The 14,429-nt window shown below is 38.5% G+C and overlaps 2 protein-coding genes across 6 annotated transcripts in view; both read right to left on the reverse strand.

The window, feature by feature from the left end:
- fam13a (family with sequence similarity 13 member A) overlaps positions 1-11,798 on the reverse strand; it is a 50,051-nt gene extending 38,253 nt beyond the window's left edge. For all 5 annotated transcript variants that reach the window (XM_080879718.1, XM_080879720.1, XM_080879717.1 and 2 more), the window contains exons 1-4: positions 11,498-11,798; positions 7,579-7,774; positions 4,479-4,688; positions 2,421-2,601 (exon numbers count right to left, since the gene is read on the reverse strand). In XM_080879718.1, coding sequence (XP_080735844.1) covers positions 2,421-2,601; positions 4,479-4,688; positions 7,579-7,774; positions 11,498-11,524 — 614 coding nt within the window. In that variant the 5' untranslated portion in view covers positions 11,525-11,798. The remainder of the gene's footprint in view (positions 1-2,420; positions 2,602-4,478; positions 4,689-7,578; positions 7,775-11,497) is intronic.
- Positions 11,799-12,433: 635 nt separating this feature from the next.
- LOC308395007 (ovochymase-2) overlaps positions 12,434-14,429 on the reverse strand; it is a gene marked incomplete at its 5' end in the record, with an annotated part of 34,549 nt that continues 32,553 nt past the window's right edge. Inside the window, 2 exons of the mRNA XM_080879658.1 lie at positions 12,434-12,815; positions 13,373-13,533. Of these exons, the coding sequence (XP_080735784.1) occupies positions 12,606-12,815; positions 13,373-13,533 (371 nt within the window). The 3' untranslated portion in view covers positions 12,434-12,605. The remainder of the gene's footprint in view (positions 12,816-13,372; positions 13,534-14,429) is intronic.

Consider the following 14,429-nt stretch of genomic DNA (forward strand, 5'->3'; position numbering starts at 1 on the left):
TATTTCAGAAACTGCAGGGATTTTCAAGCACAACGGGTGAAAATGTTGTGTTGAATGCCTCAAGCTAACTCAAATAAACACTCATTACAACCAAGGTATGCTGAAGAGCATCCCCTGAACCCTGCATATTAGCTAAGAATGGGAAATGTAGGCTACAGTTGAGGTTAATCAAAATTCAAGCAGAAGACTCTTTAAACATTTCCTGGTCTGATGAAATTTGATTTCTGCTGCAACACTCTGATGCCAGGGTCAGAATTAAGCATAAACAAAATAAGAACGTGGATCCATCCTGGTGTTGGTGTTACGATATGGTCTTTGCACACATAACATCCCGTATGACCCAAGTGTACCTGTCTTCTGATTGCTGTTTCCAGCAGGACAGGATGCCATGTCACAAAGTTCACCTCATCTCAAACTGGTTTCTTGAAGCAGCGGTTTCAGTGAGTTCACTGTACTCAAAAAGCCTCCACAGTCACCAGATCTCATTCTATTGAGCACCTTTGCTCATATAGCAAAAAGGTGGTCCGACCCAGGATTAATGGGAAGCATTAATGTTTATATTATGCCCTGTTCATGGATTTCTGTAAAGTAATAAGGAATTATGTGTAGTTTGGTAGAAAAAAAGTGTCACTTTCATTAAATTTAAGAAGAAATCAGACATCTGTAGATCTAAAGCTAACACCAAAACAACATAACTTGAATTCATGGGTGGACTATCCCTTTGAAACTGACTATAGCAGCAGCAATAAAAGCAACAATCTGTATGGAACAAATGCAACTAAGCTGTAATCTTGATACTGAAATAGAAAGTAAGTCCCCAAGTTGTCAGACTGAATCCAGCTTCTATAACAAGTTTGTATGATACTGCCGAACAGCTGTGTGAGATGTACACCGGGCTGTGGGCCTATCTGTAGGTCTAATTATATAACCTTTACACAGTCTGAAGAGAACAGACTGTACAGTATGAAAGAGTATCCATTACAGTGTCTCTTATATCAGTTTCCACGGGAATCCCAGCCTTAATTAACCAATTTATCGCTGGAGATTCCCACTGGCTATCAGTCTAGACAACACTACAGTTACATGGTATGGTCTTGTCTTGGTCTTGGTATGGTATGGTCTTTGCACACATTGAGTGAGTTATTATCAACCATCCCATTATGACCCGAGTGTATCGGTCTTCTGTTTGCTTTTTTCAGCAGGACAGGATGCCATGTCACAAAGACTGGTTTCTTGAATCAGCGGGTTCAATGAGTCATTATACTCAAAAGGCCTGCACAGTCACCAGGTCTCAATCTATACAGCACCTTCGGGATGTGAAGACTGGGAGATTCACAACATGGATATGCAGCTCATATAGCACAAAGGGGGTCCAGCCTACTACTAGCAAATACTATTTATTACTAACTAGTATAGCTTACTAACATTAAAACTGGCCACCGAGTAAGCCTATCAGGAAATTTAAAACTTGAGCTCAGAAGCCTGAGACACGGCCACATACTGTATAATTTATTTCTGAACATTTTCACATCTGCAAACAGGGTACCAAGCTGAACTTGTGCTTTGTATTTTAAATGCACAGGTAAATCAAACTGATTAGCTTTCTGAGTGACCTTTGTTAAGTCAGTTAATTGAAAAAAAACAAAACAAAAAAAACTACTGACTGCCTTTAAAATTTGTGGTAACTTATATTTAATTTCTAATCATTCACTCTTCTGCTACCTCTGCTACTTCCTCACCCTTTATTTTTAGCACTTTATTCTTCAAAACATGAAATTTTTATGCTCTCCTGACAATCTGCTTCTCTACTCACTCAGTAAACTACAGCATCACCTTCTGGCCAAACACTGGATTTTACACTGGATGCCTTTTCTGACGCAACCTTTCCATTTATCCAGGATTGAGGGCGGCACTAGGAGTGTCTTGAATCAGGGATTTTTCACGTGTAATGCAATGTGACAGAGGCAGAGCCCTTGTTTATTAATCAGACTACAAAACTGGGGAATCAACACTGATTTATTTCATGTAAACAGTGAAATTACATGAAAACTCTGTATGAAAAGGCATTTATACAAAAATACACAAAACATAGAATCAGCTTAAAAAAGCATTTTTTTAATGGAAATTCAAAGTATAAATTTGAATGTAAAATTCTCACATTTTTATAAATGAGGCACCAGGTACAGTGGGTGTAGTGGTTAGCACTGTGCTGGCTAACAGGAGGAGGTTGTGAGTTCAAATCCACAAGGCAAGCGAGGCCTTTGTGGATTGAATAAGCGGAAGAAAACTGATGGATGGCCAGAAGGCTGTGACTATAGCTTTCAGCAAGAAGAAATGCCCTCTTACATGGAGTGATATGGTGCACAGGTGTGTATTTGGACTGTTTAACCACATCTAATCTAAAGAAATGTTTCACTCACTGGAACACGCTGGGTCCAAACACAGTAGCGAGGTTGAGGGCAGTCATGCGGTTGTCCTTGTGGCTGCTCTCCACAAGGGTGAGGAAATGGCAGAGGTAGTGCAGGAGACTGTAGTGGACATCTGGAAGCTGCAGGAGAAGGTGTCTCACGTCTGCCCAGGTGTCATCATCACCACCACGCTCTACAGATACAAAAGGTTATAGGATTTTTTTTTTAATTCAATGTGTGTAGTTTATGAAATCCCTGGCAAACAACCTTTAGTGGAAAGATTAGTAATGCACTTGTGCTTCAAGTTTTTCATTAACAAGGACATTCTGCTTTGGTCTGTTTACACAGAATTAATTAACAAAAATTCAAGTAAAATTCCAAGTATAATGAATACTATTACAGCCTATCTCCAGAAGGGAGTAACAGCTCAATCCATCATCCCTCTATAATATCTAATCTTGGGTTATGGTGACTTCTAATACCTGAGCATTACTGCCTCAAAATATGTTGATGCTATTACTGGGGGTACATAATTGGGTCAGAGGTGGATAAACGGATACGACTGCTGATCCCAAATGACTTAGTGACGCAAACGTTGTGAGTGTGCACTGTAGGTCTATGTGAATGTGCATGCATGCGTACGAATGTGGGTATGTGGGTACATCTGTCTCAGTTTGGAGACGGGCAGTAATCTGAGTAAAGTTCAGATTCTGTGTGTGTGTGTCCACCTGTATGTTTATTATGGATGTATTTTAGGGCAAAAAAAAGGTTGTGCTTTAACAGATGTGTACACTGCACATAAACAGAGGAAACAGGACACAGGTGCACAATACAAGAGAAAGTAACACCATGCATGAAGGTATACTAGAAATTAAAGATACTAATTTAAATGAGAATAAAAATGTATTAGTTGTTGTTATTTATGTAGTGTTTAAGATCTTGACTTAACCAAAATAGGGTCTGGTGTTTCTACAGAAAGAGCTGATTAGAGTATACATCTCGTGTTGCATGCATATGTACATACAAAATGTAACCATATACACTAGGTTATCATATACTTTTCTGTGAGGTCTGAATTTCTCCTTCAGCAGAATTAGAAAAACTTTCAGTTGTTGCAAAAACATTATAATATAATATTTTTAGCAGCTCTGGGAAAATATAGTAGAGACATAGCAAAAGTATTATAGACAAATATGTGATGAAATATAGCTCAATGGTACAAAGTTATTTAACTTAACTATACACAAAGAAGAGACAACAAAAGCGTTGACGACTGCCATTAAACACTGATAATCAAAATCATTTATTTTTCTTTTAATTTGAAATAAAAAAGATTAATACCAGTCTTAAGTTCTTTGATTTAAATCTGATAGCAATAGCAACTTTTTTTAATACTTCTAAAAGTTTTGTCATGTTAAAATGTGTAATGCAGAAAATCCTGGCATTCAGAAAGATTTAATAACCAACTGCTTGGGATTTTCTCTGGATAAAATAATGAAACACGCCTGGTAGAAACAAAACAGTTGAACAAAAACCAGCAAAATAATCTTATTCTCCAGTTATCGTCAGGAGCAGCGTCACTACTCAGGCTGACATTCATGGGGTCTATGAAAGCAAAGGGAATGCAGCAGATAAAGTATACACCACTCCCATCAAACGGATTAAACCTAGCACTGAAGCTGGGAGCGATCGCAGATGCTTTTCTTGCTAAATGACTCACTTTACCTTTTATGACCTCAAAGGTTTATTACCAGAAAAATCTGGCCCATCACCCTTCATATTACCACCCTCTCTCACAAGCAAACGCGGTATATAAATGCTCCGCCTGCTGTAGACGACTGCGCGGCTAATCGTAAAATTCACCAGCTAAAGATAGTCTTGCTGATCATCCAGTCAGTCATGACCCAGATCTACATTACACTGGAGAGGTGTATCCAATAATATCGACATGATCACATTTTGCCAGTCAAAAAAACAAAAACACTGACCCACACATGTTGCAGGATAATTTTTATACACTGCCTATAAAAAAAATAGCACAAAAGGTAGGACTACATGTTGGTGATTTACCTTGGTAGTGCTGTATTAGTGCCTGCTGGACTGTCATGACTACCAGACCCCCGGGGAGATCTCTCAGGTACTGTTTGAGCAAGCTGGCAACAGTACAGGAATCAGATTCAGAGAGCAGGTTCACATCACCACCACCCTCCAAATGCTGCTTCAGGGTCTCCACAGCACGGACGTTTCCATTTACCCTGAACAGACCTTCCTGATGCAGTGCTGGAGGAGTTAAGAGACAAAAAATATTACAAATAAAGAAATCCTCACTTACAAGGTCTTGAATGATCAGTCCCCATCTTATCTTATGACCTCAAAGTATCATATCACCCTAATTGAGCACTGTGCTTCCTGAGCCTGATTCTGCCAGAGGTTTTTTCCTGTTAAAAGGGAGTTTTTCCTTCCCACTGTTGCCAAGTGCTTGCTTAAAAGGGGCAGTCTGATTGTTGGGGTTTTCTCTCGTAATATTATAGGATTTTTACCTTAAAATATAAGGGGGCTTGAGGTGACTGATGTTGTGATTTGGTGCTATCCAAATAAAACTAAACTAAATCATTATTAAAAATATTTTATTTTTCTTAAATAGTAAATGTAAGTTTAATTTAATTTTTCCTTGGTAGCAGACTTTACATTCTCAGAGAATATAGAGCAATTTGCAGATTTGCACTGTAACCATGACTTGCAAGGATCTTTTCTGACCCACTGTTACATCCTGGCACTGCTATCAAGTCTGAATTTCCTTCATGTAAAGGCACTTTTGTGACCAAGAAGTGAAATTGTGAAAAATATAAAATCTAAAGGTTTATCTGTTAACCATCTTTTTATTTTTTAATTCTTTATATTGAGCAGATCAACAACACACTGAGAAAAAAATAGCAAGTGACATTCTTATATATGAAAATTTTAATTTAGTGTAACTTAACAGATACTAGTCAGGAATATTTTCCTTTTACTTTATTGCCAAACTCACAATTAGCTGGGTTTTTTTTGCATGCCATTTTAGTATTAAATAACTACACTTTTGTATTTGCTGTTAGCATTATCACTATTTTTAATTAGTCTAAACGCACTAAGGCCATAGTAATGCTTTCTTTGTGAGTATTTATTACACAGTGTGCTGCGGGGAAAAGCCTGTTCTAACGTTTGAGTCTAAGGTTTATTTTTTAGCACCTGGCGGCTTTTTTACTTCTCATCCGTAAATAATCTGCTCTTTCACGTGATTCAGTTTATTTTGAAAAATCTCAACAGGATCTTGAGCTTTATTGTGAAAGGTTTATGTGGAACATAAACAAGCGGACACGCAATGGTTTTACCATCGTTGTTGCTAACGACAACGCATAAAAACAGGCGCTTGTCCATCCCTAGTGTGGTTATATTAAATATAAGAGAAAGAGAGAACTTTAAGAAATTAATATAGCCACTACAGTGACCATCAAAACCATGACAAAATATTGCCGTAAACAGTTTATTTTGCGACACCACGAAACAAAGGATAGCATAAAATGAAACGATAAAAGTTTTTATATCGTCATCATATCATATGAACAGCCCTAGTCTGTGAACATGAAATTAGCAGCTTAGATTTGTGTTAATAGCTGTCAGTGTTTTGTTTTTGGTATCTGTTTTGATTATGTTGCTAGTTAGCGTTGCTAAGTGCTTGCTAAAACCTTAACAACTGCCTTTTGCCTTATCAACACCTGTTGCTAACCTTACTTTGTCACACTTAGTATTTTATAACAAAATAATAATAATAATAATACTATGATAAAATATTTTAAAAAAAAATCTTACTAAAAGATTTCAACTCATGTTGTAGACCCTTGAAGTTTTGTTTTTAACAGCTAATAAAATGGCACACTAATACCCATAATAATAGGAGTAGTTATTTGGAACTATTTTCTGGCCAAATAATACTATTCAGAAATAAGTGACAGCGTTATTCACTGGATTATACATTTATTTCTTAAAAATAAATAAACAAAACAAAACAAGAACCAATTAAAAAAATTAATTGCTTTAAGCACTACTTGCAAAAATGAAATTTGTCCTTCAGGGTGACTTAATGGAGGAAGAAATCTCAAGGCCACATCCACAGCTCTAACATGTAGGCTATCTATGTTTGTTGGCCCATAAGGAATTATATTATTTCCCTACCTTACCTGGTTATGAGACAGCCTTTAAATACATAGGCCAGTGAAATGATTGCACAGCGAGTTTAAGTCAAATTAAACACACTCCAATAATTGCTTTAAAAGAGGCCTATGTTTTCAGTTGACCTGAGTAGGATATCGTTTTCTTGTAGGGACATCTAGTGTTCAAACAGAAGAACTACAGAAAATAATGTAGGTTAATATAGAAAATTTACAAGTTCTGTTTTGTTTTTTTTAACTATGCGTTATGGTTGATCATTTTATATATTAATATCTATATACATTTTTTCTGGAGAAATCTGTTGGCTGATCGTTTGTCAAAGCAAGAGCTGTGGATTTGTGTGATTATATTTATTTATTTAGCAACAAATTTGCTTTTTAAATTGTTCGTCTCATTGAAAACTATTACATGTTTAGTCTCTTTTGTTTTCTGTATATCTGGTTTTAGATGATGATGATGGAAACTTGTGCTTGTGAAAGTGATTCAACTGTGCATTGTTTTTGTCTGCAGCAAATTAAATGATGAAGTATTAAAATGATTGTGGCTGATTATCAAGAGTAACTAATTGAAGAGTGAGATGGCAAGTCTGTGAGAAATATTAATAATGCATGCAATGACAAAAAAACCCATTTAACTCTATTTCAGTAGTCTAGTAAAGTTGCTCTGGTCTAATTCTTATCCGGCTCATATTAACAAGACTCAGAGGATTGACATAATGAGGTTTCTGATTATTGTATAACTGTATGATTTATTTAGAACAAATTATGTAATACAAGAAAACCTAGGTGGCACTATAAAGCTGTATTTATGTAGTGACACCAGTAGGATTGGATATTCAAAAATGTATGTGCACCATCTTCTCAGCATGCAAGACCAATTGTATTCAGCAAAAACTCAAAGAAATAAAAGATAGCCAAAGGTTGCACTTCTCCTCCAGTGCTCTCATGCATTTTTGCCTCACCATGCTTGCGGAGATGCTCCACCATCCTCCGCACCACCAGAGGCACCCCATCCTCCAGCAGCCCCTGGTTTCGCAACTCAAACAGAGACGCTCCAAACACCTTGGTGTGCTTGGGTGCGACTATCCTGGGTCTCGGGATGGGCATCTGGACCATCTTCTTCATGTCTTCTTTAACCTGCACCGCCGCCTTGTTGTGCTGCAGGGAGAGCAGACAGCAGCAGTCAGACACTGACACTATGGAAGCAGAGACAGACATCTTTGTAGACACCTGTTACACAGGAAAGCGCACTTCATCCCAAAGAGTAGAATGTGTGTGCTGCTGCTCATGAAGTGGCTGACTACACACAGAGCTCTTTCAGTCACTCTGCCATGCTCTTACAGGACACCGTGTGCTGAGGGCAGCAGGAAGATAAAGAGGAGAGCTGGCTGTGCATGAGTTGCTACGACAAATATCAGGTTACCTCGCAACACATCTTTGGTTAAAGACACTGCCAGAGTGACACATATACACACACATGCACAAATAGGCATATGAGCACATATTTAGAGAAGCACATGTGGTATATGCTCAGCTGCCAGGAATCTGAACGATAGTAAGGATATCAGATCAGACTGATATAATACCTTAAGAGGAGAGGCTCATTGTACTACAAGTAAAATTACATTTTCCATTGCTAATCTCATTGAGAAATAAATACAAAATATAATATGGTAAAACATATTATTACATTTTCTGATTTGCTACTTATATATAATTGTTTACTTCACATAGGCTATTCAATACATATAGATATAGACCCATATGTCTCATTTTATATATGATTATCAAATTAAAGAGAGCAGCATTTTTCTTTTAGGTGTACCAAAAAATACTAACAGTACTGAGGTAACTAAGAATTGAAGTTAAGTACAGCAGGTGTTTTGATACACTTAGTTAGGTTTTACACTTTATGTGCTCTTAGCCAAGCTGAGCCAATTCAAAACCTGAATATGATGTTTACCTGGTAAGATACCGAGGCAAACAGCATCCCCATGGTCTCTGTATCTGCATACAGAGACTTTAAGATACACTTGCTTGTTGTCTGTCTCTGAGAGCAAACCATAACTTTCCAGCAAATTACTCATTCATTTAGCATATTTACAGTCCTGAGCAAAAGTCTTGAGTCACTCCATATTTCTTTAATATTTTGCTTCCAAGGAGCCAAACTTTCTTTTACATTTTTAACATAATCTTAATCTTTGCACATCGGCTGCTTTTTCACTCATTTTCAGTCCTTGTACCTGAGCATTTTCAGAGGAATTTATTTATTTATTTTTTGTTAAACTACTCATCTGATGATGAAACAGGAAAATTCCAGCAGCAACCTGACAAAGGACCTGAGCGATGTGTCTGGTCGTTCAGTTGAGCCATCTACCATTCACTGAAGCCTCATCAGAAATAGTCTCAGTGGAAAGACGACTGTCAGGAAGCCATTCTTAAGGAAGGGGAGCAGGGCAAAAACGATGATGATGTATGCCAAATTACACAAAATCTGGACTGAAAAATGAGGGGCAACAGATGTGATAGACTGTCGTGAACATGCACTGTTATTGTTTGGGGCTGCATTTCAGGGATCTTGTCAAAACTGATGGAATTCTGAACAAAGAAAGTACCATCAGATTTTCATCCACCATGCAATAACACGTGGAAATCATCTGACTGGCAACGGCTTTATTTTTCAGCATGTCAACGATCAGAAGAGACCTGGGTTAAAATGTGGCTACAATAAGGTCCATAGTGGCACGGTGGTTGTAATATGATTTTTTTCCCCTTTACTCACCACTTGCTAAGACACAGAAGCTAGAGTCATCTGCTGATTAAAACCCACCTCACAGATGGTGCTAAGATGGGTAAGGAGACAAAATCTTTAGCGTGGCAGATGCTCCGACTGTGTTAATACAACATACATTATCACTTAAATCAGCATTTATAAAGGCTGTACACGTCTTAATAGTTGCCAGACACGCTAAACACAAACTATCTTCATTAATCTTTAGATTTTCCGCTTGCACAAATGATTGTTTATGTATATAATTGAGTTTATGTGGCCATAGTTGGACCTCTCAGAGTTACAGTATGGGCTCCTGTGCTACTACTACTGCAGGTGTTAAGGAGTTAAGCTGGTCTGAGCTAAGTCTGACTGTGAGACTGACTGTAAGGGGCCCAACGGAGCAGATGTCCCACTAAATCTTCCTTTACTATCATCATCATGGCAGATAGAAATGAATCGCAGTCTTACTTCTGAATTCACACAGTAGGAAAACACTGAGATGAAAAGTTTTATAGCAGATTTTGGGGTTGTTTGTTAAGTTTCCCCTCAGCAATTTGATTGCAAACACAATCGCCTCCATTGTTGCTGGGATTCAGCCAAAGATGCTCGTCCCCTCCTTTGTTTTTAAGATATTTTCACACTTCAACATCTGACAGTGAAAAGGAAACTTATTAAGGAAACTTATTGACAAGGACCTGGGGGAAGGAATTGTTTCCCCTTGCTTCAGAAGTGTCTCAAACATTTTCTGTGGGAATCCTTTGGTTTCGACACTTTGGGTGAGTGAAATCTTTTAGAAGTATTGTCCTGTAAATAGACTGCTAACGGTCGGTACAACCCATCTAGCATAGGGGTGTCAAACTTAAGGTCTGGGTCCAGAATCGGCCTAGCAGACTCCAATCCGGCCCACTGGAAGGCTTCAGAAAATGTGAAGGAGGTCAAAAATTTTGCACTTTTAACTTAAGTTTCATAAATTTTATAGCCTGTCCTGCTGACAAAGACTCCCTCACAGTCATTCATACTACACCAATGTAATGAAGTAATACATAAATAATTTAAATGTGGAAAAAAATGTGATGTACTGTTGGAACTGCAATTAATTTTCTTATACTGAGGGGATTAAATGTGCAGTTAAACTACTTTACAATGACTTTACACTCATCCTGCTAATTTAAGATGTGGCCCACAATGCGAAATGACTTTTCCAACCCTGTCTTGTCTTCTACTTGCTCATGAAGGGGATAGCAAGCCCAAGCATGTGCCCTTCTTTTCCTCCACTCCCCACCTCCCTTGTCCCTCCCTCCTTCCCTGTCTGGGTGGCCATTGAAGCAACTGGCAGCAAAAGCACCACAGGAACCCTGAAGCAACAGCTGCAGAGCTCACAGTTACTACTGCAAGAAGAAAAACATTAAATAAAATAGAATATCCCGGTGCAGTGCTGGTGACAACTCTTATTTTCATTTCTGGAAGTGATCACATGCTTGGAAAAAATTACTGGTGTTGACTGAAAACAAAACATACAGTGTTTCTGTTTTGTTTTTTTTTTGTTTTTTTTTTACAGTTGTTGTTTTTTAAAGATGCTAGAATAAATTTACTGTTGCCCTACAGCAGGGCTGCCCAATCCCAGTCCTCAAGAGCTACTATCCTGCAGCTTTTAGATGCATCCCTACTCCAACACAGCTGAATCAAATGGTTTGATTACCTCTTCAGCATGCCATCATGTTTGGCAAAGGCCTGATAACAAGCCATTCATTTGATTCGGGTGTGTGGGAACAAGGATGCATCTAAAAGCTGCAGGACGGTAGCTCTCGAGGACCGGGATTGGGCACCCCTGCCCTACAGTGAGAGGAAGTACTTTCAAGCAAGTAGATTGGTCATTACAGCCCTATGAGTCATGGATTTTTGGTAATAAGTTAGCTGAGGAAGGGAAAGTTAAGATTTACTTTAGGAAAGGAATATTTGTCCCTCCAGGACATTTTAAAGAGACAACACACCCCATCACAAATGAGTTTGTAGACAGACACTGAGCAGAACAGTCCCGTTATATGTTCTTCAGCTCTTAATTACAGGTCGATTAGGAAGTCAACTCAAGCTTTGTAGTTTCTACTCACACAGATGGTCATAGCTCCTGCCCCCATTCTCCCACAGAAAAAAACGCCGGCACTCCGGGAAAGATGAGGAGAAAAAGTACAGCTGGCTCCCCTCCTCCGCTCCTCACTCTTTTCCAGGACACACTAGACTTTTCCCAGGGCTGGGAATCTTTTGCGCCTCACACTGAGCCATTCAGATACTCTAAAAAACACATATAATCCAACCAGGGGGAAAAAAAAATCTGAGGAAGTCCTGTCACTACCGGCAGACCATGAGCACAGATTAGAGCTTGTCTCTTTCTCTCTTCCTCCCTCTTCATTCCCCCCCTCCTCTCCTTCTCCTAGGCTGAAATCTGAGCCGAGTTTTTTCATTGGCTCAGAGGCCTGGTCATGTGATCAAGGGGGTTAAACCCCCAAAACTTTAAATATGTGCTGCAACATTCATCTACCAGAGAACAGAGCTAATCAGTGACTGGAAGAGCAATGAAGTAATGTTTTACTCAACGCTGTATTAAAGTGCACGCAAAAACAGGAAACGGCTTCAGAGCCTCATGTAGTTTTATCAGACCAATGGTGATTTTTGTATTCTATTATTTGCAGCATCTAAAATTTAAACCAACCTTTTATTTTTTTGTTCTTTGATGTCCTTCTTCTTTTTTTTTTTTTTACGTATGGTTGTGGACTGAATATAACAGATAAACAGCTGGTCAGAGAGACATTAAAACACAACAAGACAGTGGCTGGCAAATTAAGTTATATAAAATGACCATTAATTGTTATTAACCTTGATTTTTTTTTTAACACTACACTTTTTATTACAGTTAAAATATTCATTTTGAACACAGCACTATAAAGTAAAAGGAAACAGTTTATTTATACATGATATATTTATTCATTATTTTACAAATTATTTTACAAATATTTGCTTAAATATAATTTGCTTAAAATGTTCAGCAGTGTTTAATATATAGAAACGTACAAGCAATATGTTATTTACTAAATTATTTTACGGGGCGCAATGCAACCTTGTAGGTTGGTGCTGCTGGTCAGCATTTGTTACATTCAGGGGGTTTTAAAGAGAAAAAAATAAATCTAAACATGGAATAATCTCTACCTAAAGATGTCAGCTTTACAAAGCTTTTCTGCTTTCATAAATATACTTCTTGATGTTGCTGTCGATCCAGTCACTGAAGGCGGAAACGCGGGTAAACACTGATGGTTTCTTGTCTCTGATGCAGCCCTGAGCTCCAAAGCTGACGATGCCGTGCACCTCCCAGGTTGTATTTGTTCCTCCAGCAGCAGTGGCAGCTGTGCAGGCGAGGGGACCGCCGGAGTCACCCTACCAGGAGACAGCGGGACAAAGAAATCAGCAAAGATCTACTTATGATGCACTGCAGAACATTAGATTTTGGCAGCTGCTGTAAATCGTCTCTGTGACCTTGAATTTGTAGAAGTCAGTCTTTATTAACAGCCTGACAAAGTATTCATTAGGCAAATGTCAGAATCGTGCTTTATGAAGCTCCTAAAATGTAAAACGTCCCATTTTTCACATTGCTGCATTTCTAGCAGCTGCTCATTAATGCTGGCGAATAATGTTTCTGTGTTCTTCTGTCTAATTACGCCTGCAAACTGGGCAGCAGCCATTGAGATCAAGGCTGAATGACCGCAAACAAAAACACACTTTTCAGGGAGCTGCATAAAAGACGAAGAGAGGCGGGCACACTTACGTAATGTTTTTAAATAACTCGGAAGGAATTTAAACAATGAACAACAGTCTCATCGTCTCCTAACAACTTTCAGTCTGTCCATTTAGATGATGGATGCATTGATATATTGTCCAAACGTCAGTGCATCCTTAATTCAAGCAAATACTCTTTTCTAAATGTGTCGTCAAACCTGACAGGCTGACTTGAGCTCATCTGGGGACTCGTAGCCGGCACAGATCATGGAGGGCCTGAGGGTGTCCCACCAGTAAGCAGGCTTACTGCAGGTTTCGAAGTCGATAACAGGCAGCGCTGCCTGATTAAGCTTCTCGGCCACTTTAGGGAACAGGTTACCTAAATATAAGAAGAACAAATTAAAATCTTTACATCATAGAAATTTCAGAAAATAACACAAACATGTTTACACTAATAATTTTGTTTTACATATTGTATCACTAAATCTAAAGTCATCACTACTGCTGGATGCCAAAAAGTGGGGTTTTTATGTGTGTACCCCCTTGTTTTAACAACAGGGGACCTCCAGCTGAACCAGGCTCAGGGAGGCAGCAATGAGGAAGATAGAATGAGGAAACAGGATCCTACAGAGACTAGGAACAACAAACATCATAAAAAATGAATACAAAAGAAAGTAGACAACAGTTAATCACATAGTGGGGATTGGAAATTAAATAGCCTGAGCCTATAGCAGCATAAGTAAGAATAGCTCAGGGTCACTGATCCAGCCTGACGTTTCTGGGCAGAGACTCAATTTAGTGTAGTATTGGCTTTTTTAGACTATCAGAGTGCATTTAAAATCAAACACTCAAGATGTAATTGAACTGTAAACGTTCAGCTTTAATTCCAGGGGTTTAACAAAAGTATTGCATTAACTGTTTATGAACTACAGCCACTTTTATAAATTGCCCTGTATTTTCAGAGGCTCAAAAGTAATTGGACAATTGAAAGTTGTTATTTCTTTCTTTTCTTTCTGTTGTGTTTTTTATGACTAGTTTCTAGGGGTGCAACGATACTCGTATCGATATTGAACCGTTCGATACAGTGCTTTCGGTTCGGTACGCATATGTATCAACAATACAAAATTTGTAATTTATTTTATCAACTTTCCTTCTGACGATGCTGTCTGTGTTGAGCGCTCAGTGAATCTGCGTTCGACTACTCCGCCTAGGCTGCACTGTCGAGCGCAGATCCACTGAGCGCTCAACACAGACAGCATAGTCAGAAGGAAGAGC

Source organism: Rhamphochromis sp. 'chilingali' (assembly GCF_963969265.1).
Source record: "Rhamphochromis sp. 'chilingali' genome assembly, chromosome: 4".
Taxonomy (NCBI): Eukaryota; Metazoa; Chordata; class Actinopteri; order Cichliformes; family Cichlidae; genus Rhamphochromis; species Rhamphochromis sp. 'chilingali'.